The 27,127-nt window shown below is 43.2% G+C and overlaps 1 protein-coding gene across 6 annotated transcripts in view; it reads right to left on the reverse strand.

Annotated features, from left to right (window-relative positions):
• COL5A3 (collagen type V alpha 3 chain) overlaps positions 1-27,127 on the reverse strand; it is a 144,005-nt gene that overhangs the window by 12,093 nt on the left and 104,785 nt on the right. For all 6 annotated transcript variants that reach the window (XM_061614515.1, XM_061614512.1, XM_061614514.1 and 3 more), the window contains 22 exons: positions 26,306-26,359; positions 25,757-25,810; positions 23,813-23,920; positions 23,118-23,207; positions 21,734-21,787; positions 21,313-21,420; positions 19,548-19,655; positions 19,238-19,291; positions 18,852-18,905; positions 18,372-18,479; positions 17,300-17,353; positions 17,146-17,199; positions 15,165-15,218; positions 12,492-12,545; positions 12,136-12,243; positions 11,807-11,860; positions 8,846-8,899; positions 8,559-8,612; positions 6,560-6,613; positions 5,638-5,745; positions 4,522-4,575; positions 2,569-2,622 (listed from right to left, as the gene is read on the reverse strand). In XM_061614515.1, the coding sequence (XP_061470499.1) occupies positions 2,569-2,622; positions 4,522-4,575; positions 5,638-5,745; positions 6,560-6,613; positions 8,559-8,612; positions 8,846-8,899; positions 11,807-11,860; positions 12,136-12,243; positions 12,492-12,545; positions 15,165-15,218; positions 17,146-17,199; positions 17,300-17,353; positions 18,372-18,479; positions 18,852-18,905; positions 19,238-19,291; positions 19,548-19,655; positions 21,313-21,420; positions 21,734-21,787; positions 23,118-23,207; positions 23,813-23,920; positions 25,757-25,810; positions 26,306-26,359 (1,548 nt within the window). The remainder of the gene's footprint in view (positions 1-2,568; positions 2,623-4,521; positions 4,576-5,637; positions 5,746-6,559; positions 6,614-8,558; positions 8,613-8,845; positions 8,900-11,806; positions 11,861-12,135; positions 12,244-12,491; positions 12,546-15,164; positions 15,219-17,145; positions 17,200-17,299; positions 17,354-18,371; positions 18,480-18,851; positions 18,906-19,237; positions 19,292-19,547; positions 19,656-21,312; positions 21,421-21,733; positions 21,788-23,117; positions 23,208-23,812; positions 23,921-25,756; positions 25,811-26,305; positions 26,360-27,127) is intronic.

Genomic DNA, 27,127 nt, shown 5'->3' on the forward strand with positions numbered 1-27,127 from the left:
CCTTCTCTGCTCCAGTCATGAAGACTTGGTGAATTAACAGAGCTGATTTTTCATGCACATAAATTGTATGTATACAAATTATCTCTGGATCATCTCTCATCCATACTCAAAATCATAACCATACAAGACAGATCCACTTTAACTGATAGACACTAAGGGTGACAAAAGATTACTTGTCTACTGGCATATCTGAGGCCCTTGCCTGTGCTTGGGATTTGAAATCTGAGATTTGTTATCTGAGAACCAAAGGATGGAGAACCTGTGGCCTTCAAGATGTTACAGGACTCCAACTCCCATCAGCCCCAGTCAGCATGGTCACCATACCTGCTCTGTATCCACAGGAGCACACTTACTCTCATGACCAATTCAGACCAACATTTTTCACTTCTTGCAAGCAACACGAACAGAGCTTTTCAACGGTATAGTACAGGGGTGGGGAACTGGATCCACCCAATGGGCCAGATCCTTTTCTTTCCCACTCCCCTTCAGCCAATTTTGACAGGTAGATGGCCTCTGTCATTGTTATATCTGGTGAAAACTTAAAAGGAGTCCCTTTGAGGGCACACTGCCATTGCTAATCAGCTGATCAGTTCTGAAAGCAAGCCCAACACGACTGGACTAGGGAGTGCTCAATTGGGAACTCCATAGTGCAGCCGATCTCAGTGGGGTTCATTGTCAGTGTCAATTAGCTGACTGGTGCTGTCAGTGAGCCCCATTTGCAAAGGAACCATCAGGAGACTATTTTCAGTGTCTGATTGCTCCTATGGAGCTGCATCCTTATCTGCTCCACACCTGATGTCACATATTATGTCAGGAGTGGGGGATGTGGGCATGGCTTGGAGAAAACGGCCTTGTGGGACAAATTTGGACCCATGGCAGGCCTAGTTAGGCCCATGGGCCAGAGGTTTTCCACCCCTGATATAGTGAAATATTAACTTGGGCTTGTGTGACATAACAACATCTAGGCATGTCCAATAAAGAAGATGTGCACAACTGTGATCCTTAATGCAAAACCCAGGCCACTGCTAGCACCAAATGTATATGGTGACTTGCCAGGTGTTTAACAATGTTCAACAACTATTTGCAGCAAATAGGCAAACATGACAAGTTTAGCAAGCCCCTGCCGGGTGCCACACAAGCATCATTCACACACTTTCAACATATGAGCGCATATTTGGTGATCTAGTCAGCTTATATATTTTATTTATTTATTTATTATTTGATTTATATCCCACCCTTCCTCCCAGTAGGAGCCCAGGGCGGCAAACAAAAGCACTAAAAACACTTTAAAACATCATAAAAACAGGCATCAAAACACATTAAAACAAAACAACTTTAAAAACATTTTTAAAAGCTTTGAAGATGTTATTTTTAAAAAAAAAGGTTAAAAAACATTGTTTTTTTTAAAAAAGGTTTAAAAGCATATTAAAAAGTAATTCCAACACAGAAGCAGACTGGGATAAGGTCTCAACTTAAAAGGCTTGTTAAAAGAGGAAGGTATTCAATCGGCACCAAAAAGATAACAGAGATGGCGCCTGTCTAATATTTAAGGGTAGGGAGTTCCACAGAGTTGGTGCCGCCACACTAAAGATCTGTTTCCTATGTTGTGCAGAATGGACCTCCAGATAAGATGGTATCTGCAGGAGGCCCTCACCTGCAGAGCGCAGTGATCAACTGGGTATATAAGGGATAAGACAATCTTTCAGGTATCCTGGTCCCAAGAAGTATAGGGCTTTATACACCAAAACTAAAACCTTGAACCTGTCCTGGTAGCTAATGGACAGCCAGTGCAATTCTTTCAGCAGTGGGGTGACATGTTTGTGATACCCTGCCCCAGTGAGCAGTCTCGCCTCCGCATTTTTCATCAGCTGCAGCTTCCAGACCAACCTCAAGGGCAGCCTCACATAGAGCGCATTACAGTAATCAAGCCTGGAGGTTACCAGTGCGTGGACAACAGTGGTCAGGCTATCCCAGTCCAGAAACTGCTGCAACTGTTTTACCAGCTGAAGCTGGTAAAAGGCACTCCTAGCCACAGAGGTCACCTGGGCCTCTAGTGACAAAGATGGATCCAGGAGCACAACAGACTACGGACCTGCTCTTTCAGAGGGAGCAACTGACCAATTATATAGAAATCTTTACGTGAGAACCTTGGAAACTGGCTTGAACTCTGTTATTTTTATGTATCAGGCCAACAGAGCCCCCCCAAATATAAGTGTAATTTTGATCCTTTTTTTCACCCTTTGCCAATAAGAATCTCACTTAAACCTGTCCCCTTTCTTTTGCTTTTGTTTGAACATTATGGGTGTAGCCTTTTTATTATGATGATGTTTGTAATTATTGTTTTTTAGAAAATGTAATAGAAAGTGTACTAAAAAAGTCATGGGTCATAGGCTACGCAGGGTCTCATCTAAAACCTAGATGAAAAGACAGGCTGGGGGTTTATTTGGCAGCTACAGAAAGCACAAACAAGAATCATTTCTGGAATGGGAGGCTAGGAAGCTGAGGACTGTAACATCCAAGTTTGGGCTGTATTTTCCCATCAGATAGCAGATGCCTGCCCACACTCACCTTCTCTCCCTTGTAGCCAGGATCACCTTTAAGACCTGGGAGCCCAGTGGGACCCTAAGAAGAGAAGAAGAGCTATATTAAGAACTCCTCTGGCCTTGGCATAGGCCACCATCCAGTTATGAAGAAGTACTAGGGTCTGGACATTTTGCCTCTTCTCCTATAATAACTGACTCACCCATGCATGTTCAAGACTTAATGGGACATCACTAGATGACTGTCTTTGGAGTTTTAAATCATTGCCTCACGATTATGTGAATTCAGCCTAAATCACTCCTGTGTGTTAGTTTGGTTCCTACTGATCCCTGCATATGGCAGTTATGGAAAGTGAATGCACAGAATAGAGCAGCCGTGATGAACACAAGACGGAAGACACTTTGGCCTTGTCTGTGTCACTTTTTGCAAACTGATTGGATTTCTGAAAGCAGTGACACTGCTGCCAGTCAGAAGAATGTGCATTTCTGGCAAGCTGATACGGAGTTGAAGTACACAGCCGTATGAAGACATAACAAAAGTGAAAGCAAACATATTTGTGCAGATCAGAAAGGTGCTTGTGTGGAAAATTAGTGATGCAGGGGTCTCAGTTACTCCTCTCTGTCTCCTCCCAGATGGGTTATGGTAATTCATGGTCTATGTATGATTACGTAGTGTAGGGGTCCACCCACACTCACTGAAATTAATGTAAATTCATGGGACAATTCCCTCATGCTGATCTAGTTTGTTGATTAATATAAAAGGTGAGTTCAAATTTTGGGTTAGTTAGATTTTCTTGGGAAGGGAAGGGGGGGACTCGTCATTTGGATTACTTTCTCTTCTTTCTTACTTCGCTCTCTGCCTTGCTTCGCCTAAGCTTATGCCCCCAAAGCCTGAAAGAACCTAAGCATCTACCTGGGTAACTATGGTTTTCTTTAAGCTAATATTCTAGGAAACATATCTAAAATACATACAAAGTAGTTGGGCTGGAGGGAGTTAGGTGGACAGTATAATTATCAACCTTTCATATTATCATTCACCATCCATAATATTTGCTTTGTCAATGCTCTCTGTAATCGTAATTATAATAATGATGTCACTGTTACTAGCTCATATTATCATTTTATTCCTAGTTCATTTTATTATCAATCACCACTCATTTTAGCATGTGTTTTATATTGTTTTAAATTTTTAAATTGTGTTTTAAATTGTTTTTTAAAAGATGTATCTTAAATTGTATTTGTTTTTAGTTACTGTAAACCGCCCAGAGAGCTTCGGCTATGGGGCGGTATACAAGCATAATAAATAAATAAATACTCAGCTTAAACATTTTTAAGTTTCTTAACTGTTTCATATTTCATACCATCATTCCTATAACACCATTCTGTTTATGCAAATATCACATTGCTTTAAGATATTTCTTCAGTTACTTTGCACTTAAGTATCTTTGTTTTATTTTCTGTCATTTCTCTCATAATTCCATTAAGCTTTGTACATCAATAAGCTGGTGTATTCGTTTCAGTTGCAGTTTTGAGTTTGTGGCTTTTTCCTGTAGTTATGCTTTACTCCCTACTGGGTTGCTACTGAGCAAACTGAAACAGGACTGAATGATGCATAGGCCAGAATTTGGCCTGATTAACACTGCACTTTGCCTTAATAACTGCTCGATGAATCTGAATGAGCAGCTGCTTTTCCTTCTTACTTTTTTGGACACATTTGTGCACAATGGTCATATTGTTTGAAACGTAACTTGGGAAATTTGTTCCATTGCCACACTGTTCTATTTTTGTAGTTCCAAGATGCTTGCAACACTGCTCCCCTGCCCAAATAAATACTGATATGAGACCCATTGGAAGTTGGATGGATGGGGAAAGGAAGTAGCATGGAATAAAGTGGTTAAATCATAAGAGTCTCAGGAAAAGGGAATATGTTGTCTGATTGTCTTGCACAAGGGCCAAAGATCCTCCATTTCCTGCCACTCACCATGGGCCCTGGTGGCCCTGCCTGACCAGGTGCTCCCAGTAGACCTTGTTCACCCTATGAGAGAAAGGAGGTGCCACGTTAGCGGAAGCTTTATGCAGTAAGAGCTGTTACCCAGCCCTGAGCCAAACTGCGGGGGGGGGGAGTGATAACAGAAAGCATAAGTATGTAGTTAAAGCAGATATGGAACTATTAACACTGAGGGCAGATGGGTCAGTCTATTTCCAGTCTATGCCAGTTTATGTCCATCCATAGATCTACACTGTTTGGTTTCCACATTTATTTGCAATTTGTTAATGAAAATCCACACCAAAATTTGCTTTTGAATACATACTGCTAAACACAAAGTATACCTTTTTAATGGAATTTCGATATGGTTTTGAGCCAAGAATTACGTTGGATCATTTGGGAGTGTGAAAACATTTGTGTAACTGCATTCAGATCTTCACAATCATCCGGAAGATGAAGATCAGGTCAATTTGTATTGGGATTCACAAATACTGAATTCCTAATTAACACAATATATTTGTAAATGGGCTGTTATTGAAAGGAGCAGTGTGTGTGTGCATGTTTGCGTATGTATGTAAGGGAAATAGACATGCAGCTGGAGTTTTTTTTTTTACTGCTTCATGTTCCCTCACGCTGGCAATATGAGTTGCTTTAAAAACACAACGTGATTTCCTTACTCAGGCATCAGCAGCTCTGTTGAATCACTGCCACACATCTAAAAAGGATCTACTGAACTACCCAGTCCATTCTCTCTGGGATTGTCCCGAGATTAGGATTCTTTCTTTACCCCTCCCCAGAAATCTTGTTCACTGCCGAAGTTCTCTTAGCATTATTTTTTTAAGTAACCTTAATCCACCTGCTCCCAGCAGTTTAAAATCCATTGCTTCTGGTCCTCTCTGAACATGTTGAAGAACAGCTGCCCACCCTCTTTGTTGGAAAAGTGTTCCGGGTATGTTTTTTCTCCTAGAACTACCTGATGAAAAGCATCTTGGATGTTTACTACTAAAATGTATACTTGTCTTCAACCAACAAGAAGTCATATTAAGATCTAGCCACTCATCCTTCATCATTATTCCACACATTTGCTAACAAGTGAAGGAAATTACACACAGCAGGGCCAGGAATCCCACGAAGTCCTTCTGACCCAGGTCGGCCTGGAGGTCCCTGTGGGCCCACAGGCCCCATCTTCCCTGGGGGTCCATCTGTGCCAGGCTCCCCCTAGAGACAGACAAAGTATCACAGCAAGGAATATAAGAATACATCATTTTCCATTCTGCCCTGTATTCACTGCAAGCAGCACTGTTTCCATTCCACTGCAGTTTGCCTTCCATCAAAAACTATATTATGTTTCACTATCTGCTGTGGTGAAGTTAAGTAAACTATGTAATAATAATAATAACAATATTATTATTATTATTATTATTATTATTATTATTATTATTATTATTATTATTATTTATTGAATTTATTAGTCGCCCATCTGGCTGGCTGTCCAGCCACTCTGGGCGATGTACAACATAGGCATACACTGTCATTACATTATTCCACCCCGTTCATTTCAATGCAAAGGACACACAATACAAATGAGGAAAAATGTAATCAATTACATGTTGTTTGCAGATTGAAATCAACCAAAATGAATACCAATTGTATTCTCTGGACTGATTTCCATTCTGGACATGAAGCGACTAAGCGGACAAAGGCAATTTCCGCTCCCGTTTTCATTTTTGTCAGAATTCTCTGACATCGCCAATTACAACTTAGAGTAGGAATGCTCAGTAAATTCAAGGATTCAGGCTTCCAGTAGATGTGAGATGCTCCCATATGGTAGTTTCAAAGGACGCACATCTAATTTTAACAGCTCTGCCTCTTGAATTGACGGGTCAAATTCCACCAAGGGAGAATACTGACCTTAGAATAGATGGAAATAAAAACAGGCTAAGGGAGAAACCCAGGGGGACTGATTCAGAGGAATGGACAAGAGTTATCAGCACCCCATTAAGAGGTCCCCCAGTAGTTTGCTGACTCTTACCTTGGCCCCTTTCTCACCCTGTCGACCTTCACGGCCAGCTGGCCCAAGAGGTCCCTGAAACAGAGAAACAGAATCACTGTAGAACACAGTTTGATGAGCAACTTGCACTTTACCATTCCTGCCCCCCTTCTAGGGGAAGATTCTAGCCTTACTCATTCTCACAATCTTTTCAAAAACAATTTTGTTCTGACCATATGCTCTTACAAAACGTAAATAATATGTTATCAATTAAAATGAACACAGAGAGCTCAAACTGGGCACCATGTAAATCTTAACAGAAACACATGGCCCAGGAAATAGATAAAGGAATATTGATCAGAAAGGAGAAAATCTAAGATCATAAAGTTCTTCCAAAAGTTATGCCATCTAAAACGGAGGTGTCATGAATTGAACTCTGAGAAGTGCAAAGACCTTCCCCAAGGGAAACTTAATTAAAAAAATTTGATGATGATGATGATGATGATAAGTCCTGGGTAGATAACCATAGATAAGTGGAGTCTTGAAACCCCTGATCTAGGTGACAGATAAGTGGGTGGTGGCAAGAGGAGAGCAACACAACAGTACACCCACTGCAAGTGAACTATTCAGCTGGGGTTGCGCTGTAATGGGGTGGCACTATTTGTGACATGAATGTCATGGCACCGAATCAGGATTCCTCAGATGCAGGGTGACCCTGAAGAAGAGACAGATCCACTCCTGGTTCTTCACATATGGACCTGCAACCCACATCTCATCCCCTGAACCCTGATGTGGTATGTTCGCCTCTGGACTCCAATGACTAGACCGCAGCTCCAGGCTAGCAGTTCTTCCTCCTGCCTCAGCTGCAGGATAACTAACCATGGTCCTGAACCTCCTGAACTCTAATTCAGCACCTAAGTCCTTGTCCAGGGTCCTGACCTTACTTTCCAATCTATTCCCGAGCCTACTAGTTTCTATCTCGCTCAGACCATCAACTCTTCTCAGAAGCAGAAGTTGCAGCGGGTCAGGACATAGACTATGTGGAAGCATGCATGGCTACAACTATATACACACAGACTTCCCTTGGTGGATGTTACTGGGGAGGGAGGAGGAGCAGACATCATCAGAGGCCACGTCAACTGGCAGAGCTACACTAACATGAGGAAGAACTACTGAAGAGGGCTCTTATGCTGGATATATAAAATCCTTTAATCCAAAATTCACTTTAGCTGCCTTACAGTGGACGTTAAAAAAAAACTGAAAAAGCAAACCAATGTATCCTCTGGTAACAAATATTAGAAAAAGAGCAAATGTACAGAGACATTAGCAAGAGCCAAGGCTCATTCCTAGGCGGGATCTGTGGCTTGTTTGGGCAAGAAGCTCTGTATTAAACACAGAGGTCTCTGAGACAGGCAATATTATTTCTAGTGATTGAATATATTATGAAAAGTTTATTCAGTAGCATGTATTGATGAGGCCAAGTCTCTTGTTTCAATTTGGGGGGGAGGGCAGTAGACAAAGTTCATTATGTGGGCCTGCACAAGCCAATTGTGCTATGGCAAAGACATGTGATGTGCAACAGGCCCATACATCTGCACAAGATCTGAAGTTGATTTTAAATTAATTGTGACTGTTGTTGATGTATATTGTGTTTTTATGATATTGTAAGTCGCCTAGAGTGTCCGCTAACCTGGACAGATAGGCGACTCAAAAATAAAATTTATTATTATTATTATTATTATTATAATTATAGATAAAATTGCTCACCATTGTGCAAGTTTTGTCAAAAACAATGATAGGCAGGAGCAATGTTGTTAAACAAAACAAAAAACTAACAGCCAAATATAATGTTTGTTTTCTTCAAAAAATGCTTCTGAGTTAAATATAGGTGTCTCACAATTATGTATACATATAACTGCAACCAAAAAGTTAAATTCTTTGGCATCTAAGAGGATAGCATTTTTACAAGCAACATAAATGAGGATGCACAGCTTCTTTAACTTCCCTTCATTTGTCCTTTGGGATGGCAGCCCCAACTTACCCTCTTTCCTGGAGATCCAGGAGGACCTGGCTCCCCAGAAGCTCCAGGGGGTCCCTGAAAATAAAAAAAGAGCAGACTATGATTTCTAACCACACCATTTGAGTCGGGGGATTTGTGGTGGTGGAGACAGAAAACCTCTTGCAAAATCCATGCAATCCTATACATGTCAACTCAGAAGCAAACTCCATCGAATACTGACCATTTAGATTTTTTTAAAAAAATCTGCACAACAGGAACAACATTGGTGGGGAGCAGGGGAATTATAAACTTAGGTCTGCCATACTCACTGGAAGTCCAGGATCCCCTATATCACCTTTCTCACCAGGAATTCCATCCAGTCCCTGAGTGGAAGAAGACAGGAGCAAATTAGCATCGGAAATTTATCAGTTCACACCTGGGAACCAGCTGCTTTAACATCAGAGAACATGAGTGGGATCTGTAACAAAATGTTGCAGCATGAAGTGCTCCTGTCCAGGGCTTCAGCCAGCCATTTGTGCCTTCTTTTGGGATACTCCATTCCATTCCTCCTGTCCCTCAGTTTTCCATTTTTGTTCCACCCAGTCAGCATTCTGCGGCCATCGCTCATGTTCAGACCTCGTTGAGTTGTTGCTTCCCCCCCCCAAAAAAAAGGTTATTTGTACTTTGGCTACCAAATTCTTCTTGTTACCAAATTCTTCCAAGCTACACAGCAAGTGGATTGGACTGTGAAAGACCAACCCAGATTGTGTTTGCATTTTGCCAAATTTGTAGGGCAGTACAATATCTCAGAGAAGAGGTCAGGTCTCCTGCTCCCCTGGTGCATTCACTATAGCTGCCCAATTTCCTTGCTTTTTAGATAGAAGTATCTGTTGGCTATAGGTACGTTCTTAAACCTCAAGTTTTTTTGCCTATTCATTCATTCATTCATTCATTCATTCATTCATTCATTCATTCATTCATTCATTCATGCCTATTAGTGAATCTCTCTGCTTTTTAATCCAGGAGATAAGAAATGGGATCCTGTGCAAGCTTGGTGAGAATGGATTGATTATTTGCATGCTTAATGAGTTCAGTGGGATTTACTCCCCTGCAATCATGCTTAGGATAGATGAAACTGACCACAGGGGATGGGGAGGGGAGGAAAGGGGGAGGGGAGCAAGCAGGAGGTGGAGGGGAGGAGAAGAAGAGGTTTGATCATTTGCATATTTATTGAGTTCAGTGGGATTTACTCTTGTGCAATCATGCTTAGGATAGGTAAAACTGACCAGGGGAAGGAGGGCAAAGCCAGGTCTGATCATTTGTGTGTTTATTGATTTCAGTGGGATTTACTCCTATGTAATCATGGTTAGAATAGGTAAAACTGACCATGGGGGAGGAGCAGGGGAAGGGGGGAGGAGAGGGAAGGAGAAAGGGGGGAGGAGAGGGAAGGAGAAAGGGAGGGGAGAGGGGAGTGGGGGAGGGGGAAAGAGGGGACTGGAGGGGGAGGGGCAAAGAGAGGGGCAGGGGAGGGGAGGTTTGATCATTTGCATGCTTATTGAGTTCAATGGTATTTACTCCTGTGCAATCATGCTTAAGATAGGTAAAACTGACCACGGGGAGGAGGCGGAGGAGGGGAGAGGAAGGAGGGGATTGGAGGAGCAGGGGATTGGGGGAGGAGGAGGGAAGGGGCGAGAGGGAAGGGATAGGAGGGAGGAGAAGGGAGGGTGGGTTTGATCAGTTGCATACTTTTTGAGTTCAATGGGATTTATTTCCGTGCAACCATGTTTGAAAATGGAAATGGACTGCCTTCAAGTCGATTCCGACTTATGGTGACCCTATGAATAGGGTTTTCATGGTAAACGGTATTCAGAGGTGGTTTTACCATTGCCTTCCTCTGAGGCTGAGAGGCAGTGACTGGCCCAAGGTCACCCAGGCAGCTTCATGGCTGTGTGGGGATTCGAACCCTGGTCTCCCAGGTCGTAGTCCAACACCGACCTGGGGGAGAGAAGGGAGGGTAGGAGGAGGGGAAGGGGAGGAGATTGGGTGGGTGGGCAGAGGGGAAGCCCCTTTCCTTTCCAAAAGGAAAACATTGTGAACAGTATCATTGCTTTTCAGGGTTTCCCCCACCTTTTTATCCTACAGCAGGCACATATAGCCTCCCACCCAAATTTAAACCAAAGCTGTCCCTGGCCATATCCACACCAGACCTTTATTTCACTTTGGACAGTCATGGCTTTTCCCAAAGAATCCTGGGAAGTGTAGTTACTGAAGGATGCTGAGAGTTGGTAGGAGACACCCTGTTCCCCTCACAGAGCTTAAATCAGAGTGGCTGACTGTTAAACCACTCTGGCCACTGGAACTCTGTCAGTGGAATAGGAGTCTCCTCTCAGCACCCTTCACAAACTACACTTCCCAGGATTCTCTGGGGAAAGGCATGACTATCTCAAGTGAAATCAAAGTCTGGTGTGGGTGTGTCCCCCTGATTAGGCAAGCCCAGGAACTGTGAGTCTGGCTTTTAGAACACTGACAGTTGGCTCTTACCGAGTATGCCCGATATTATTCAGTTCAAGCCAAACTTTACTAAATTAATTAAAAATCAGCCAGGCATTTTTTTTTTACTTTTAAACTGCAGAAGATGAAGGTCTGAGTATAGGGCAAGGTCAGTAACAGGATTACAGGTACTCTGTGAACATGGCTGATTTTTAATGAATTTCAACAGATTATGAGAACTCTGACATAAAAAAGTCCAAAAAGGCTCGGGGTTTTTTCCCCTCTCTTTTTAGACTTTGAACTCTCGATTCTCTCTGACTGTTTTGTGTATCACCATGAAAATTGAGAGGGTTGTTAAGCAAGTATTTCTGAGTTTGGGACTAAAAGTTTTGTAAGGTTTTCTTTTGAAATGAGCTTATGGGAAGCATCAGAATGGCATGGGGGTATTTTCAATTTAACATTGCGGAATGCAAAAACTCCACACTGGCTATAGTGTACAGCCACTCTCATGGTTGTATAAGTAGCAGTAAAAAAAAACCCTGCTACTGTTCACATGATCACTTATGGCAACTTGAAAAAGAGGCATGCCTCTTTCAGTTTACTAAAGCCTGGCTTTGCCAACTGGACACCTAAGCACTACTGTTAAGGGGAAAAGATCCCAGAGGCTGAAGTGAGAAACAGAGCAGCTGTGGCTTCCAGGTCTTTCTCCTACTCCTAGCCCATTAAATCAATATCACTTCTCCAAAGCCAGAAATAAAAATTGGACAACGCAATAACTCAATTCAAAGACAGATACTCACAGGAGGGCCTGGGTCTCCAGATGGGCCCGGATCACCGGGGAATCCTATCGGACCCTGTGATGGAGAGACATGAGCAATGAATACCACACACCCAAGATGCAGCCTCCAAAGCCAGTTCTCTAGAGATGAAAATACCCCACCACTATGAACTCTGGAGGAGTCTGGATTGCATTTAGCTGGGTTGGGGGTAATGGGTGGAATCTTTTGTGATGGGCATTATAGAACTGGGTGATCAGCAGGGACAAAGAATCTCTTTGGGAACTGAACTGACACATCCTTTCAAAAAAAGGCAGGGCTTGCCACTTTTAAATTCAGGGCAAATAACTCACCAGGTTCCCTTTGGCTCCATCTTCTCCTGGAGGACCCTTCTTGCCAGGGGGCCCTGCAGCCCCTGATTGGCCAGAATCTCCTTTTTCACCTACATCGCCCTTCACACCCTGGGAATGCACACAGAGATGCCAGTCAGAGTCTTCTTGGGATGGGAACAGGCTTTGCAAAAGCAGCTTCTTATGCTGCTTGCTTAAACCGAGGAGGAAGAGTCATATATCTGCTCTGAGACAATCTAGCCAAGGGTCTCTCAGCTTCAGTATTTCGCCAGCCTTAAGTAGAGGTTAGGTTGGAGCAGGCATACTCTAGCAGAGGTGAAGAGGGAGTACAACATTTTCCCCACAACTCAGGAACTCACTTGCCGGCCTGGTTCCCCTGGAGGTCCAGGGTCTCCTGCTTCACCAGGTTCACCCTAGAAGATGAGAGAGAAACAAAGAATGAAGCCCAGCCATGCTGCCTCTCCAATTCCTACCTGGGATGTGTTTTCAGAAAATGTGTACTGACACAACAAAATACCTCCATCAGCACAATCTTTTTGAAAAAAGAAACATCCAAAAACCTAGTTTCACCTTTTCTAGATGCTGTGGCTCCTATGTGTTGGGGCCATAAAGAAATATAAATACTGATCTAGCTATTATACAAGCTGGTCTCTGTTCAGAGATTAAATACACATGTCTCAGTTGGATATATGTGACCAGATCACATTTTTAGCTAGAACTACAGTGGGTGGAGACACAGTTTCTCTGACCTGCTTCAGATATATGATTTGGAAGGTTAAAAGGGAAAGTACACCTGAGCATGTGCAGAGTGTGTTTCCGCATGACTATGCAGACACAGCCTACTGTCACACAATCATTAAGGATTGGGGACTTCCAAATCAGAAATTGTAGCTTTGAGCAAGTTTCAATCCTAGCACTTCTTACTTTATACATTAAGCATCACTCTTATGCTTCCTGTTTATTTGTAGCCTTCTGTAACTTTGAGAAAGTTTCAATCCTAGCACCTCTTACTTTATACATTAAGCATCACTCTTATGCTTCCTGTTTATTTGTAGCCTTCTGTAACTTTGAGAAAGTTTCAATCCTAGCACTTCTTACTTTATACATTAAGCATCACTCTTATGCTTCCTGTTTATTTGTAGCCTTCTGTAACTTTGAGAAAGTTTCAATCCTAGCACCTCTTACTTTATACATTAAGCATCACTCTTATGCTTCCTGTTTATTTGTAGCCTTCTGTAACTTTGAGAAAGTTTCAATCCTAGCACCTCTTACTTTATACATTAAGCATCACTCTTATGCTTCCTGTTTATTTGTAGCCTTCTGTAACTTTGAGAAAGTTTCAATCCTAGCACTTCTTACTTTATACATTAAGCATCACTCTTATGCTTCCTGTTTATTTGTAGCCTTCTGTAACTTTGAGAAAGTTTCAATCCTAGCACCTCTTACTTTATACATTAAGCATCACTCTTATGCTTCCTGTTTATTTGTAGCCTTCTGTAACTTTGAGAAAGTTTCAATCCTAGCACCTCTTACTTTATACATTAAGCATCACTCTTATGCTTCCTGTTTATTTGTAGCCTTCTGTAACTTTGAGAAAGTTTCAATCCTAGCACCTCTTACTTTATGAATTAAACATGGCTATTCTGCTTCCTTTTTATTCAGAGCAAACTTTTCCTATCTCTTTGTGTGAGGATGCTCCTGTTAAGACACATGTCTTTTGGGAACCTGGGAACCGGCCAGCCATGTGTCCCACTAAACATGCCTCCTTGAGAAGAGGGGGATCTTTTGCTAGCTATAAACCAGGAGCTTTGCCCTGAAATGTGCATAAATAGTATGTGTATGTGTATTGAAAAAAAGAGAACAGCAATACAAAATTATTGCATTAATCATGAATATCCTAACCCATTCATAACCCTAAACTAAAGAGATAGAAGGTCCATCATGCTGTAAGACATAACAGGTGGCAGATATTACCTATCCTATGCCCAAGGGAGTGGGCAGTGGAATACAGCTGAAGTGCTGTGAAGGAGCTCTGGCCAAAAAAGCAGGAAAGAATCCCTTTGCTTCAAGGTTTGCACCGAGATACAGAGTCCCTTCCCAATTTGCGGCCTGTAGTCCTGCGCTGCGTTCCTTGAGAATGTTGTTACACAGGTCGCAGCTTGGATCCCCATCCTGGGTCTCAAAACCTCTTCTTAAATATACTTTGTCTCTTATAAATCAATGTGAAGAAGAGGGGTTTGGGTATAAGGTGGTCTCATGTTGGGGTGTGTGCTTCTTGCTGGCACTTTCTGAAAAACTAGTTCTGCTTTCTAATGCTGTCTTTGAACAATGGGTTTGTTCTGCGGGGCATGAGGGAAATTGGCCAAGAAATAAGATAACATTTAATTCAGAGTCTGTACGTTCCTCTGAAAGTGCCAAAAGATGGCCCTTGCTGCTTGTCCTCATCTCACCGCATTCAGGAAAACACAATGCGTCAGAAAACAGTGGGTGCGGGGTGAGAAATGTGGTCCAGAATACTCTAGAGCTTTGCCACCCTTTCGACTCCAAATGAACATAAGTGGGGGCCAACCAGAGCACTCCTAACTCCCCCCATAATCCCCAACTTGCTCCATGAGTTTCTCTCCACATGCCAGTATCTAATGCACACACATGAACAATACACACAGCCCGCTTAACATCAGCTTTCAGATGGCTCACATTTCACACTTTCCTACAACTTATTTTCTCTGCTTAAACCTACAGCTCCCTGCATCTAGCAAAACAATGGGCTGCTACAGAAAAGAGCATGTCTGCAAGTGTTGGGAAAGTATACAGTCCTTCCCTTCCCTACAGACTGAAGGACAGGATGGGGAAATAGCTGATGCCTTCAATGTTGCTTCTTGCCCCGCTATACTAATCCCCTAGCGAAAAATCCCACAGCTTTTCTAATGCTCCTGAAACACAACAGCATCATGTCCAGTCCTTGGTTCCTAAATTCACCTGAAAGTGCATCCAACAACCGCTCCATCTCATATATCCTAGTTTGGACTCACCTTTTCACCAACAGCACCTGGCTGTCCCAGCCCACCATGTTGTCCCTGTGGTCCCTGGAATAAAAGGAGACATGTTGAGAAAAAAATTCATCTAGACCACCACAGTGTCCTTGCCAATTGGTTATGTGATCATCTGTTTAAATAGTTCAGAACTTTCCACCACCCAATAATATTAATTAAAATGTCTTCCACCCTGCAACTTACATTCATTCCGTTACTTTCACCCTTCTACTCAGACAGAATAACTGACATTTGCGATCTTTAGACCTTTTGAATGTGATGTTCTTTGTGCAATTTAATGTACAACGCAAGTCCTGACATAGAAGCAAAAGATGTGTATGCAGGGCATTGTATGCAAGTAGGAACCTCCTGTCCATACTTTATGGAATCTTCTGAATCTAGATACTTAATCTAAATGCTCTTGGAGGTCCTGATGAGATTACTTTACATACTATTTTATGTGCTATTTTCTAAGGCCCTTCTCCATGTTCCTCCTCTGAGGGACACTTGGAGGGTGGTGAGAAGGGAAAGGGTCTTTTCAGTTGTGGCTCCCCATCTGTGGAATACGCTCCCCAGTGAGGTCTGCCTGGCACCTTCATTGACATATTTTGGGCACCTGGTAGAGACTTACCTTTTTTCTCAGGCATTTGATAGACTGAGATGATGCTGTTTGTTAGTAGTATGCTGCCAAAACTTCCCTTGGGTGTATGGGGATGTTTTATAGCATGATCTATTTGTTTTTGTTTTTAACATTGTTGTAAGTTGCTGGAGACTTTTGGGTAACAAGCATATCATCATCATCATCATCATCATCATCATCATCATCATCATCATCATCATTATTATTATTATTATTATTATTATTATTATTATTATTATTATTATTATTATTATTATTATTATTAATTTCTCCTAAACAGTTACAGTTATTGAGATATACTGGGGATGCTCTCCTGGTGGTACCATCTGTCAAATGGGCATGTGAGGAGGAATTCTTAATGGTAGGTCCATTTTTATGGACTAACTTAAAGCCATTGATAAGGGGAAGGTTTATTATCATTATTACTATCATTATTCCCCCATCACTTTAGTTATATGGTGGGTTTATTGATCCAAGAGGACCCCCAAGAATCCACATTTAGTGGTTCTGTTTATACTGCATCAAGAATTATTAGACTGACAGCATAAAAATCCAATCAACAAATGTCATGGTTGCCACCCACCACTCAATAATGGTTTAAAGTTGTCATTATAGCTTCATTACAAAATCATTTACCACAGATCATTACCATTTAGGGGATTACTCATGCTGTGATAAGCAATTAACAGAATAGTGATCATGTAAACTGAACATGTGATCTCAACTATGCATATCAATGCACTAGTGTTAAGATTCTAGAACATATCTAGAATGTGGCTCAACAGAGGTGGGAATGTGCTGATATTTTGGTTTGTTATTTGTCTTCTGCCATTTTATATAAACTGACTTCTTTTGAAAAAAAATCATGTAATTTCTTCCTAGTATTCCTGATCACGCTGGTATCAGAAAACACACCCCTACCCTAAATCTGAGTTCAGACTTTACAGAATCTTCTGAAGAAAATCAGAAACAATAGCACTCCATCCATCAGGTAAATACTAGTTCATATGTTGTTGTTGTTCCCACCATCCCCAGGAGGAAGGAGTACAGGCAGTCTATCCAGGATATTCCAAAGTAGGAAGTGGGCCTTTTCCGTTCCAGCCAGTCATTAAGTACTATATAACTTTAAGAATGGGTGCTCGAGTTTCCTTGTTTTCCTCTTCTCTCCTCTTCTCTTTTTCCTTTTATGTTGGGTCTTTTACAGTATAAGCCTAGGGGCTGGAGCTGTCTTATTTTTAACTGATCTTATGTAAGCTGCTGCGGCAGTCTTACTGGCTAATGAGTGGAGTGATAAACAAATTCTGTCCCCTTGCTTCATGTGGAAAAAGAAATGTTACTCACATCCCCACCACTGGGACCCTGTGGGCCCCGGGGCCCTGGAGCTCCTGGTGGGCCCTAGAGAGAGGCCAAAAAGAAAGAGAATGGATGAGATTCATCATGGGGCACCAGCAGTGGAATCAAAGGCAGGCTTAGGTTTGAAGTAAATGGCTCTTACCATTGGACCAACATCACCACTCTCACCCTTCTCGCCTGGGGGGCCTGGCATTCCCTGTGAAGAAAACACACCCCAAACAAAGTAAGCATTCATTCCATTCGGCTGGCATTCCTGTATTCTGGATAGCATACAAATATGACTTTGAAATCCAACCTTCAAGTACTCAGATTTCAAATTTGAATGCATAGAGTTAAATTTCAGATTTTATATGCGTGGCATTTTCAGTTTTGGGGAGAAATATCAAGTGTGGTGGGGAGATGTGTGTTCACATAACTATTCAAGGTTCTGTAGTACAATTCAAGTTATCAAACCAGATCAAACCAGATCAAACCAAACCAGAGTCTGAAATGAAAGCTTTTCTGAGTTTAGAAACTCAAATAAGAAATTTTAAATTTTTACCATTACAAATTTTAAAAATTCAGCAACCCATAATTATTGTAAGACCATCTCAATTTAACCCTCAGCATTTGGCAACGCCAATCATAAAATATTTAGAATTTCAAAATTCAGGGAATTCATTGTATTTAAAATTGTGTATAAAAGGTTGCTTTAGCTTTAATCATAGCCCCAAGTTCTCTAATATCCCAGCTTCAAACTCCTTACAAACCATTTTCAGATAGCCTTGTACCCACTGAATAAAGCTGGGGAAATCGCTGAACATTGCTTCCACTCTCACTGTAGAAGTCCCCTTAAGAAGAATCCTAGTGTTCTTCCGATACACCTCCAACCCAATAGCTTCATGCTCTCCATGGCGCAGAGTGGTAAGCTGCAGTAACGCAGCCGAAGCTCTGCTCACGGCCGGAGTTTGATTCCAACGAAAGGAGGAAGTCGAATCTCCGGTAAAAGGGGTCAAGGTCCACTCAGCCTTCCATCCATCCGTGGTCGGTAAAATGAGTACCCGGTATATGCTGGGGGGTAAAGAAAGGCCAGGGAAGGAACTGGCAATCCCACCCCATATATACGGTCTGCCTAGTAAACGTCGCAAGACGTCACCCTAAGAGTCAGAAATGACTTGCACTACAAGTGCGGGGACACCTTTACCTTTTTTATAACCCCAGGCTTCAGTACTCACCTGTAAACCAGATGGGCCACTAACCCCGGGAAATCCACGAGTTCCTTCATCTCCTTTCTGGCCGAACATGCCCTGTTGCCCTCGGCGCCCAGACTCCCCATCAGCTCCCTGTTAGCAAGACATCCATGTCAGGATTTCCACTGATATAGAAACACACTCCATCTCTCTCTAGTAGATCCCAAAAGTTGGGATTACACCAAAGGGTGGCATCGCACTCAGCCTGGCCTCTAGTCTTGAAGCATATGGTGCTGTCCACTGACTTAGGTCAACATCGCTTAGAGGTCTTATGTCAAGTAAGTGGTACATAATTTTTTAAAAAATAAAATAACACCATGACAGATGGAACAAAGTAAGTATAAGAGAGGGAAGCTGAGCTATGCCCAGGGTTTTGTGGGAGAGGGCAATCTACTCTAGGAAAGCTTTAAGGACTCAGGGATATATAGGTATTGGTACAGATTCTGAGGTGGAATAAATACTCACAGCAGGCCCTGGATGTCCAGTAGGTCCCTGGATCCCAGCAGGTCCTGGAGGACCCTAAAGAAAGAGATAAAACGTGAAAAAACAGTGGTCTTCTTAGTTTCCCCCTCCTTGTTCTCTAGCTTCTTTCAAAAGATCTCTCCAACTAATAAAAGAATCTATAAGCAATCATAACAACAAGACATAAGGGGCAGCATGCTGAATGTTTATGATGACAATAATATTTATTGGTTGCTTTTTTCAAAAATGAACTCAAAGTACTTACGAACATTAAAAACAGATGTACAAACAAGAATAAAAACAATCTGAAACACCCACAAAATGCACAAAAAGCAAAAAATGCTGGATGATACCCCAAAGCATCTGCCAGCAACCTTCCTCAAACTCACCGCTTCTCCTTTGTCCCCCTTGCTTCCCTTCTGTCCTGGGCCACCCATCTCTCCCTGGAGAAAAAGCGAAGGGAGCACAGCATGAGAACAGAGAGCATCACCACAGAAAACACTGCTGCAGAAACCGTGGTCAGGTAAACATGTGGCCTCTGAGTCAAGTCAGCTGGGGAAACCAAGACTATGGAAATCAGTGCTAGGGCCACCACAGTAAAGTTCTGTTGTCACGGAAGCAAGTGGTCTGTGCAGCTGAGTGGGCCATTTACATGTTTTCCCTGTTCCACCAAACACAGTCTATGTGCAGGCCACTTACCCTGTCACCATCTTCTCCAGCAAGTCCTGGTGGCCCGGCTGGGCCCAGTAGACCCACTGGACCTGGGATTCCATCATGCCCAGCTGGGCCCATTGGGCCTCGCTCACCCTGGAAAAGTGGAAATGCAAGTGAGGACAGGGGTGGGGTGAGGGACAGCATTGGGGCAATGCAGCTCGCATCTCATACAGAGGAGTGGACACCAGTGGTTTACAGAGACCTTAAAATGTTTTGGGCCAAGCTTACCTAAAGATTTGTCTGCATAATTTGATGCTCACATTATTTCTACAGGTTGCTTGTGTAATCCACATGTGATCTTGTGTCCTGCCAATGTGCATTCCACTTTTTTTTAAGTCCCAAAGTTAGCAACCCACTAGCACCACCATTCAATAATAAAGAAGTCATTTGGATAACTGTTTTATAACACCCTCCATTTACTTCTCACACCTCTTCTACCCTGACCCCCATCTTTATCTATAACACTTTCCCCCCTTTTTCTTATTAACATTTTTCAGTCTATAGTAGCGGCACATCCCATCTCCATCACTAAACCTTTTGTTTTCTTTTCTTTCCCCTCTTACACAACTCCCAGGCGCTGACTGAAACATCTTGGTGTTCTCTTGTACCCCTTCTTCTCCTTTCCCTATTTTTTTCTAGTTTACACAGCTCAATAAGATTTGAAGTGGCTCTCAAAGATCTCTGTGTGCATGCACATTTGCTGTTGCTTAAGAAACCCAAAATCTTGTTCCCTATCCAAAAATTCAAAACAGGCTAGTAAATGTGAGATGAATGCATGCACTTATATACAATGGATTGTATCCAGTGTTAGTCCTGCTCAGAATAGACCCAGTGACATTAATGGAGACAACTAACTTAAGTCCGTTAATCTCACATGGGAGAGAGCTTTTTCAGCTGTGGCCCCCAAGCTTTGGAATACCCTACCCCAAAAGTCTGCTCTGCTCCCTCCCTGTTGGTTTTCCAGAGACTTCTGAAAACGATCTTGTTCCAGAGAGCCTTTGGGAGGGACTGAAGTTAGAGCCTGACACTGATTTTATTCCTTCGACGTTAAATTTTACCTTTGTAGTCCCTTTAGTACCACTCCCTATTAATGTGTGTGTGTGTGTATTGCATTTTATGTATTTTAATTTATTTTAATGTTTCTGTGATTTTACTGTTTACAATTCTATTATGTACGGGTTTGATTTTATTTTTGTAAGCTGCCCTGAGTGCCCTATTATAGGGTAGAAGGGTGGGATAGAAATATTTTAAAATAAATAAAATAAAAAGATAGGGGGAGAAATCGTTTAAGGACTGCAATAGATGGGCACTGGCTGGGATCTTTAAATATCTCAGGCGGGATAAGTCCACAATGGGGACAGGGATCACAGATGGAGGATGTGAGTGAAGGAGTCCTTTAATGTGGAAATAAAAACCGGAGCTTAAGACTCACTCCTGGAACCTGTGAAGCAGTAATAAAGAAGTAGGTCTCATAAGCTTATACAGAATGACCTTCCTCTACCAATGTGTAACCAAATACAGCCTCAGATTGGGGTGTGGCCAGTGCTTTTTTTAGTAAAACAAAAGTAGGTGCCCGTACTCATATGTTTACAAAAATGCCATGGGCAGCAAAAAAAAAAGGGGAGCCAGTATTCTGTACTGACGAGTACAATCACACACAAAAAGCCCTGTGGCCTCCTGGAAGATTTGAGCCCTGAACTTCTCTTTTCAGAAATTGATCACAGATGGCAAGGGAGTGATTGATACATACCGGTGCCCCTTTCTCCCCTGCTGGGCCAGGAGGTCCTTGGTTACCCCCTCGTCCTGGCAACCCAATACCCCCAGCTGCTCCTGAGGGGCCTCGTTCACCGGGGGAACCCTGTTGGAAGGGAACAGATATATACATCCATCTCCTTATTTGGAATCCTCTCTACTATAGGTCTCTTCCTTGAGGCAATGTTCATAATTACCCCATCAACTCAGGCTGCGATATCACTATCAAGAGTCCCAGTGCAAGACTCCATTCTCCTACAACAAAGATCCCCTTACCCCAGCCTTCCCCAACCCAGATGGCACTATGTTGGAAAGACTACCCTACCCTACCAGCAACCCACAAGACTCTCCCAACAGACCACATATTTGAGCATCCTTGTCTTCCTTGTAAGCCCTAGAGGAGTTGCCAGCCTACTTACCGTGGGGCCGGGCGGACCAGGTGGCCCTTCAGCTCCCTTCAGTCCAGTTGGTCCCTGAGGGAGGAAACAGAACAAAAAAGATGGATTAGAGGTGGTGCAAAAGTGTTCACCTTTTTGAGACCTGAGGTGAATGGACGCAAGCTCAAGGGCAGAGCACATGTTTTGCATGCAGAAAGTCCCAGATTCAATTCCCGGAATCTCCATTTAGAGCTAGGAATGACTCCCTGTTTGAAAGTCAATATATATATATATACTGCAGTCAATATAAACAATACACAGCTAGATGGCCCCATGGCCTGAATCAATACAAGGCAGCTTCCTGTGTTGTAGTGTCTTGCAGAAATTAACTTAGGATGAGAAACTCAGATTGGCTCCAGGCAGTCTCTACATGGGGGTGGCTCCTCAAGAGTCAGAAGGAAAGAGTAACCAACAGACCCCAGCCATGGCTTAGCTAACTCCACCACTGTTTTGAAAGAGGGAATGGGCCTCTAACGGAGTACACAAACGAACAAAAACACTTATATTTCTGCTGCTGCTGCTTCATTCCTAGGTTCATATACTATGGAAGGTGTCCTCCAGACGTTGGGACTCCATCTCCCATTGGTCCAAGCCAGCATGGCCAATGGTCAGGGATGATGGGAGTTGTAGTCCAGCAATCCAGAGGGCATTATGTTGGCTACCCCCGCACTATAGGGCTAGTCTTGCCCAAGGATGCAATATGCCAAAAGGGCAACTGAAGGGCAGTGTGAACTATAAGAAATAAAGAAAATAATAAAGAAACAAAGTTCATGGGGAGTCAGGGTCAGATCTTCCAGGGAGAAGACAATGCTAACCCCAAGCAGTCTCCTTCCAGGATAAGGCTGGCTGCGTTCATGTGTAGAATGTAGGATTCAAGAAAGGGGAGGTATGGTATAAAAAGGAACAGGATAGGGTTAGGAGTTCTCCCACATATCTTTATTCAAGTCCACAGATCTTTCCATCCTTCACCCTAATCCATGTACCTCATGTGGCATGTTTTTTAAATCTGTTTAAGTAGCGTAGAGACCACTTGGTATTGGGTGACTTAACTAATGAAATTCATTAGTTCATTAATCAATCATGTGCAACTGCAGGCACACAGCTGGGCAGGACAACTGTATCTACAGATAATTTGGGCTTGATCTGGGGAGAGAGTGTGAGGAAATCCAGGATATGGAAGGTAGGGTAAAGTTAGGAGGGCTGCGTCGAAAATGACACAATTAGAGGCTTGTAGACATACTCATACACACACACAGCCTTTTATAAAGTTATACACGGTGTGGCAAAGCTGCAGCTTCTGCTCCATATGCATTGCAAGTACTACCTCCCACCTCAGTCCCTTCTCACCAGAGAAGCAAACACTTACAGTCTCCCCAGCAGGTCCTCGAGCCCCAGTGAAGCCTCTCATTCCAGGAGGACCATTTTTGCCTGGGACACCACTAGGTCCAGGATCACCCTGAAAATAAATGTCTGGTTACTATCCACAGAGTAGGAAAGGGGTGCAAAATCTTGGAGAAGGTTAATGCACTCTTTGTTCATCTCCATTGAGAGATTTTGATATGTATTTGTTTATTTATTATTTGATTTATATCCCGCCCTTCCTCCCAACAGAAGCCCATTTTGTTATGGGCTCATTTTGTTTCCGCTCCCATACTTCAGGCATTGTTGGTAACTTCCTTCAATTGAAGCCCTTCACGCATGTGTTTTTTGCGCATAGTCTCACTGCATTGGATTTTGCAGATTTAAGACTACAGAAATAAATTATTAGTTCCCATGTACGATATTACCAGAATGCTAATTGCTCTGGAACTAAAAGAAACCATATACAAGCATCAGAATTTCCTTAAGATTCTCCTCTCCCTGTAATTCATTGCAATTTTAGTTGCAGTTCCAGATGCCAAAATAGCTCAGTAGTCTGGTTCACGCCCCTTCCTTCTCGTCTCCTCTCTAGGACCAATTCACATAACCCTTTGTAGCTAACCTGTTTCAAAAGCAGACCATTTGCTCCCCCAAATCCACCCTTTGTTGTGATCATGACAAGCTCCCCAGGTGAGCACTCACCTTGGTGCCTTCCCTGCCAGCAGCACCTGGCAGCCCTTGTTCTCCAGGGGGACCAGGGGAGCCTGGATGGCCTCTCTCCCCCATGGGACCAGTTTCTCCTGAGTTCCCCTGTGGTACATAGAAGGTACTCCATTTAAGCGCAGCCCAGGAGCAAAAAGCAGCAGTGACTAGCTGGAAGTGCTAGGGCAGCTGGTCATTAACTTTGGTGACTCCTTCAGCTCATTCTTTCTTGTCAGACACCACAGTGAGAAATTAGGGCTCAACAATGAGACAAGCAGGACATGATAGAGATGAGACCCTTCCTGCCCCCCATTTTCTTTCTGGCACCAGTAAATAAGACAGTTCTGTACATGAAGGTTTCTTTTGTTAAAAAATATGGTTAACAGCCAGTGATAATTCAATCCCTCCATGAATTTCTATTACCCTTTTCCCCCCAATTCATCTAAATTAGTGCCCATCTCTACACTTTGCAGTTAGTCATGTTAACTATGAGCTGCCTGAAGAAGTAATTGTTTCTTTATCCTGGAACTATTTCCAATCAATGATCTGCAGTGTTGAGAGAGCAAGGAATGTGTAATTTCTTTCTAATCACTCTGCACACTTTGTAAAGTTATAAATCTTGATTGTGTCTTTCCCATATCTTTTTTCTAAAGTAAAAAGCCTCAGCCTCTTAAAATAAAACAAGGAATGGGCATTTCTACCATACCCTGTTTGCAAACATCCCAGGGGGATCTGACTATCCTTTGCTGGAGAATGATTGCTGGACTGGATCCATCATTATTCTGATCAAACAAGGCAATTCTTATGTTCTTACAGTTGTTAGAATCTATAAGTCACTATTTGTAAATAAAACCAGAGTCTCCAATGCCTTTACTCCTGCACCACCTGGATTTCAATTTCTCAAAAGGCCAAGCAGGCCTTATGAATAAAGAGTGTCCCCTAGGCTGCAATTCCAGTGTGAAGAGAGTCAGCTGACCTCCCAACTTGAACTCCATTAGCTGACTTGACAAGCCAATAGGGACATGAAAATGGAAATGGACTGCCTTCAAGTCGATCCGGACTTATGGCTACCCTATGAATAGGGATTTCATGGTAAGCAGTATTCAGAGGGGGTTTCCCATTGTCTCCCTCTGAGGCTAGTCCTCCCCAGCTGGCGAGAGCCTGCTCAGCTTGCCACGGCTGCACAAGCCAGCCCCTTCCTTGTCCACAACTACCAGCTGGGGGGCAACTGGGCTCCTGGGCACTATGCAGCTTGCCCACGGCTGCACAGGTGGCAGGGCACATAACCCCTGAGCCACTTGCTGTGGGGGTGATCTTTAGCTGGCCCTTGACACCCAGGAGACACGAGCGGGGATTTGAACTCACAGACTCTGGACTCCCAGCCACGCTCTCCTCCCCACTGTGCTATACCAGACAGCCCCTATAAAACAGTTGCTCAGGGACAACTATAAGCAACAAACACCTGGTGTTTTGCCTAGCCTCCTTAATCTTATGTCTGACCCACACCCATCTTGGATTAAATCTCTAGCATCTGGCCCCTTTGATCCTCATCTGCCTGTGCCCAAATTGGACCCCAGCTGCAGCCTGCCTCAGAGCAAGGCCAAGGCCTGACAGAATCTGTCCTAAGCAAATGACCACACACAGGATGATCTAGACCCCACAGGAAGGTTCTGAAACCCTTGCCTCCTGTCAACGATCACCATCCATTCTTGGTCTGGTGGCTACCAACTCTGACATCTCTTTCATGTAGGTTTCTACAAAATTTGAAAGAAGAACTCTCCCCGCAGTTCCTCCACATTTGAAGCACTGGACAGAAAGTGAAATGTCAGCTACCATGTTTGCCTGCATGAACATGAGTGTCGCTGCTACCTCAGTTACTTGGTTGGAGTCCCAGCTCAGATTATTCTTTTGACTGTGATCACATGAAGTAAAATATCTCCTTACCTGTGGTCCCACAACCCCAGCAGGCCCTGGTGGGCCAGTTTTGCCATGAAATCCCTAAAGAAAGGGGAAATGAATGTCAGTGTCCAAATAGGAAATGGCACCAAGCAAGGAGTCCCATGTGGATTTCAATTATGGCCCATCCAACCATTGGACAAATGGAACATTTGCTAAGTTTGCTAAGCCACTGCCCAGCAACTTCTTGATGCACCCTGAACTGGTGTTGCTTCACCTCTTCCTCTTCCTAAACAGAGATTCAGCTGTAGCCCTGGCAGCCATTTCCTTGTTCTGGTCACCCAGAAACTGTATCTTGTTTTCTGGCCAGCAAAAAGGCAGAAGGCACTGTGGGGAGGCAACAGTGACATGCAGAGCCCATTAAGGGGGAAAAAAGAGTGGAGGTCACAGTGCTGGTACAGGCTGGCTGGGCAGAGTGTTTGTGGCAAGAAATCAATGAATGGTTAAAAGGGAAGGAACAGACAGAAAGCTAAGCCTTTGTTTAGGGCACTAAAATGACTAGAATCAACTTTGCCCTCTGCTCAAAATGATACCCACCGGCTCACCACGCTGACCTGGATGTCCTGGTAAACCATCCTTCCCAGCAGGGCCCTACAAGCAGAAAGAATTAAAAGAAAATAAAGATATGGGATGGCCCTGAAATCCCCCTTACAGAGCTGCAGCCACACTCCAAACATGCACATACACTTCACAAAGTTTGGGGCAATACGTATGGGGCTTATATAAGAGGACACAGTCTGGCCTACAACTGCCTGCCATGGCACTGTCTTCAGTTATTATTTTGTCTTTTGGTGCGAGGTTGTGAAAGTATGTACCCATTTCGCAACGCAGCACATGTTGGGCAGCCGCTGCTGAGGCATTATTAATAACACTGTGGCAATAAAGCAATAAACGGCGATGAGAAAAACAGTTGGAGAAACATTTTGGGGCCAATGAAAACCAGGTTACGTGTCCTCCAAAAGCAGAGGAGGGTTGTGCCCTTTCAAGTGATCTGATCAAGAACTGGGGAAGAGAGGAGAGGGCAGTGAAATACAAAGACAACCCTGCAAGAGAGCTCCCAGTCAAAGCGCCGGAGGAGAGGGATGGGAATGAGAACTCTGAGGGGGGAAAGGGACCGTATTACTGAGGATCTAACAAGATCAGCCACCTGGTCCCCTTCAGGCAATTTCAAAAAACATTTCAAGCTCTTAAGATGTTGTGATAGAAGCATGCCCAACAATTTATGTGGTCCCCCCTCCAATTAATTCATGCAATTAAAAGTTTCAGGCAAAACTAAACTTGTCAGAATGTAGCGCCTGCGGCAGCAACAAAACTGGGGTGGAGAGACAGCTTTCAATTTGAACAAATTTCTTCAGTTCA

The sequence above is a fragment of the Rhineura floridana genome, chromosome 3 (assembly GCF_030035675.1).
Source record: "Rhineura floridana isolate rRhiFlo1 chromosome 3, rRhiFlo1.hap2, whole genome shotgun sequence".
NCBI lineage: Eukaryota > Metazoa > Chordata > Lepidosauria > Squamata > Rhineuridae > Rhineura > Rhineura floridana.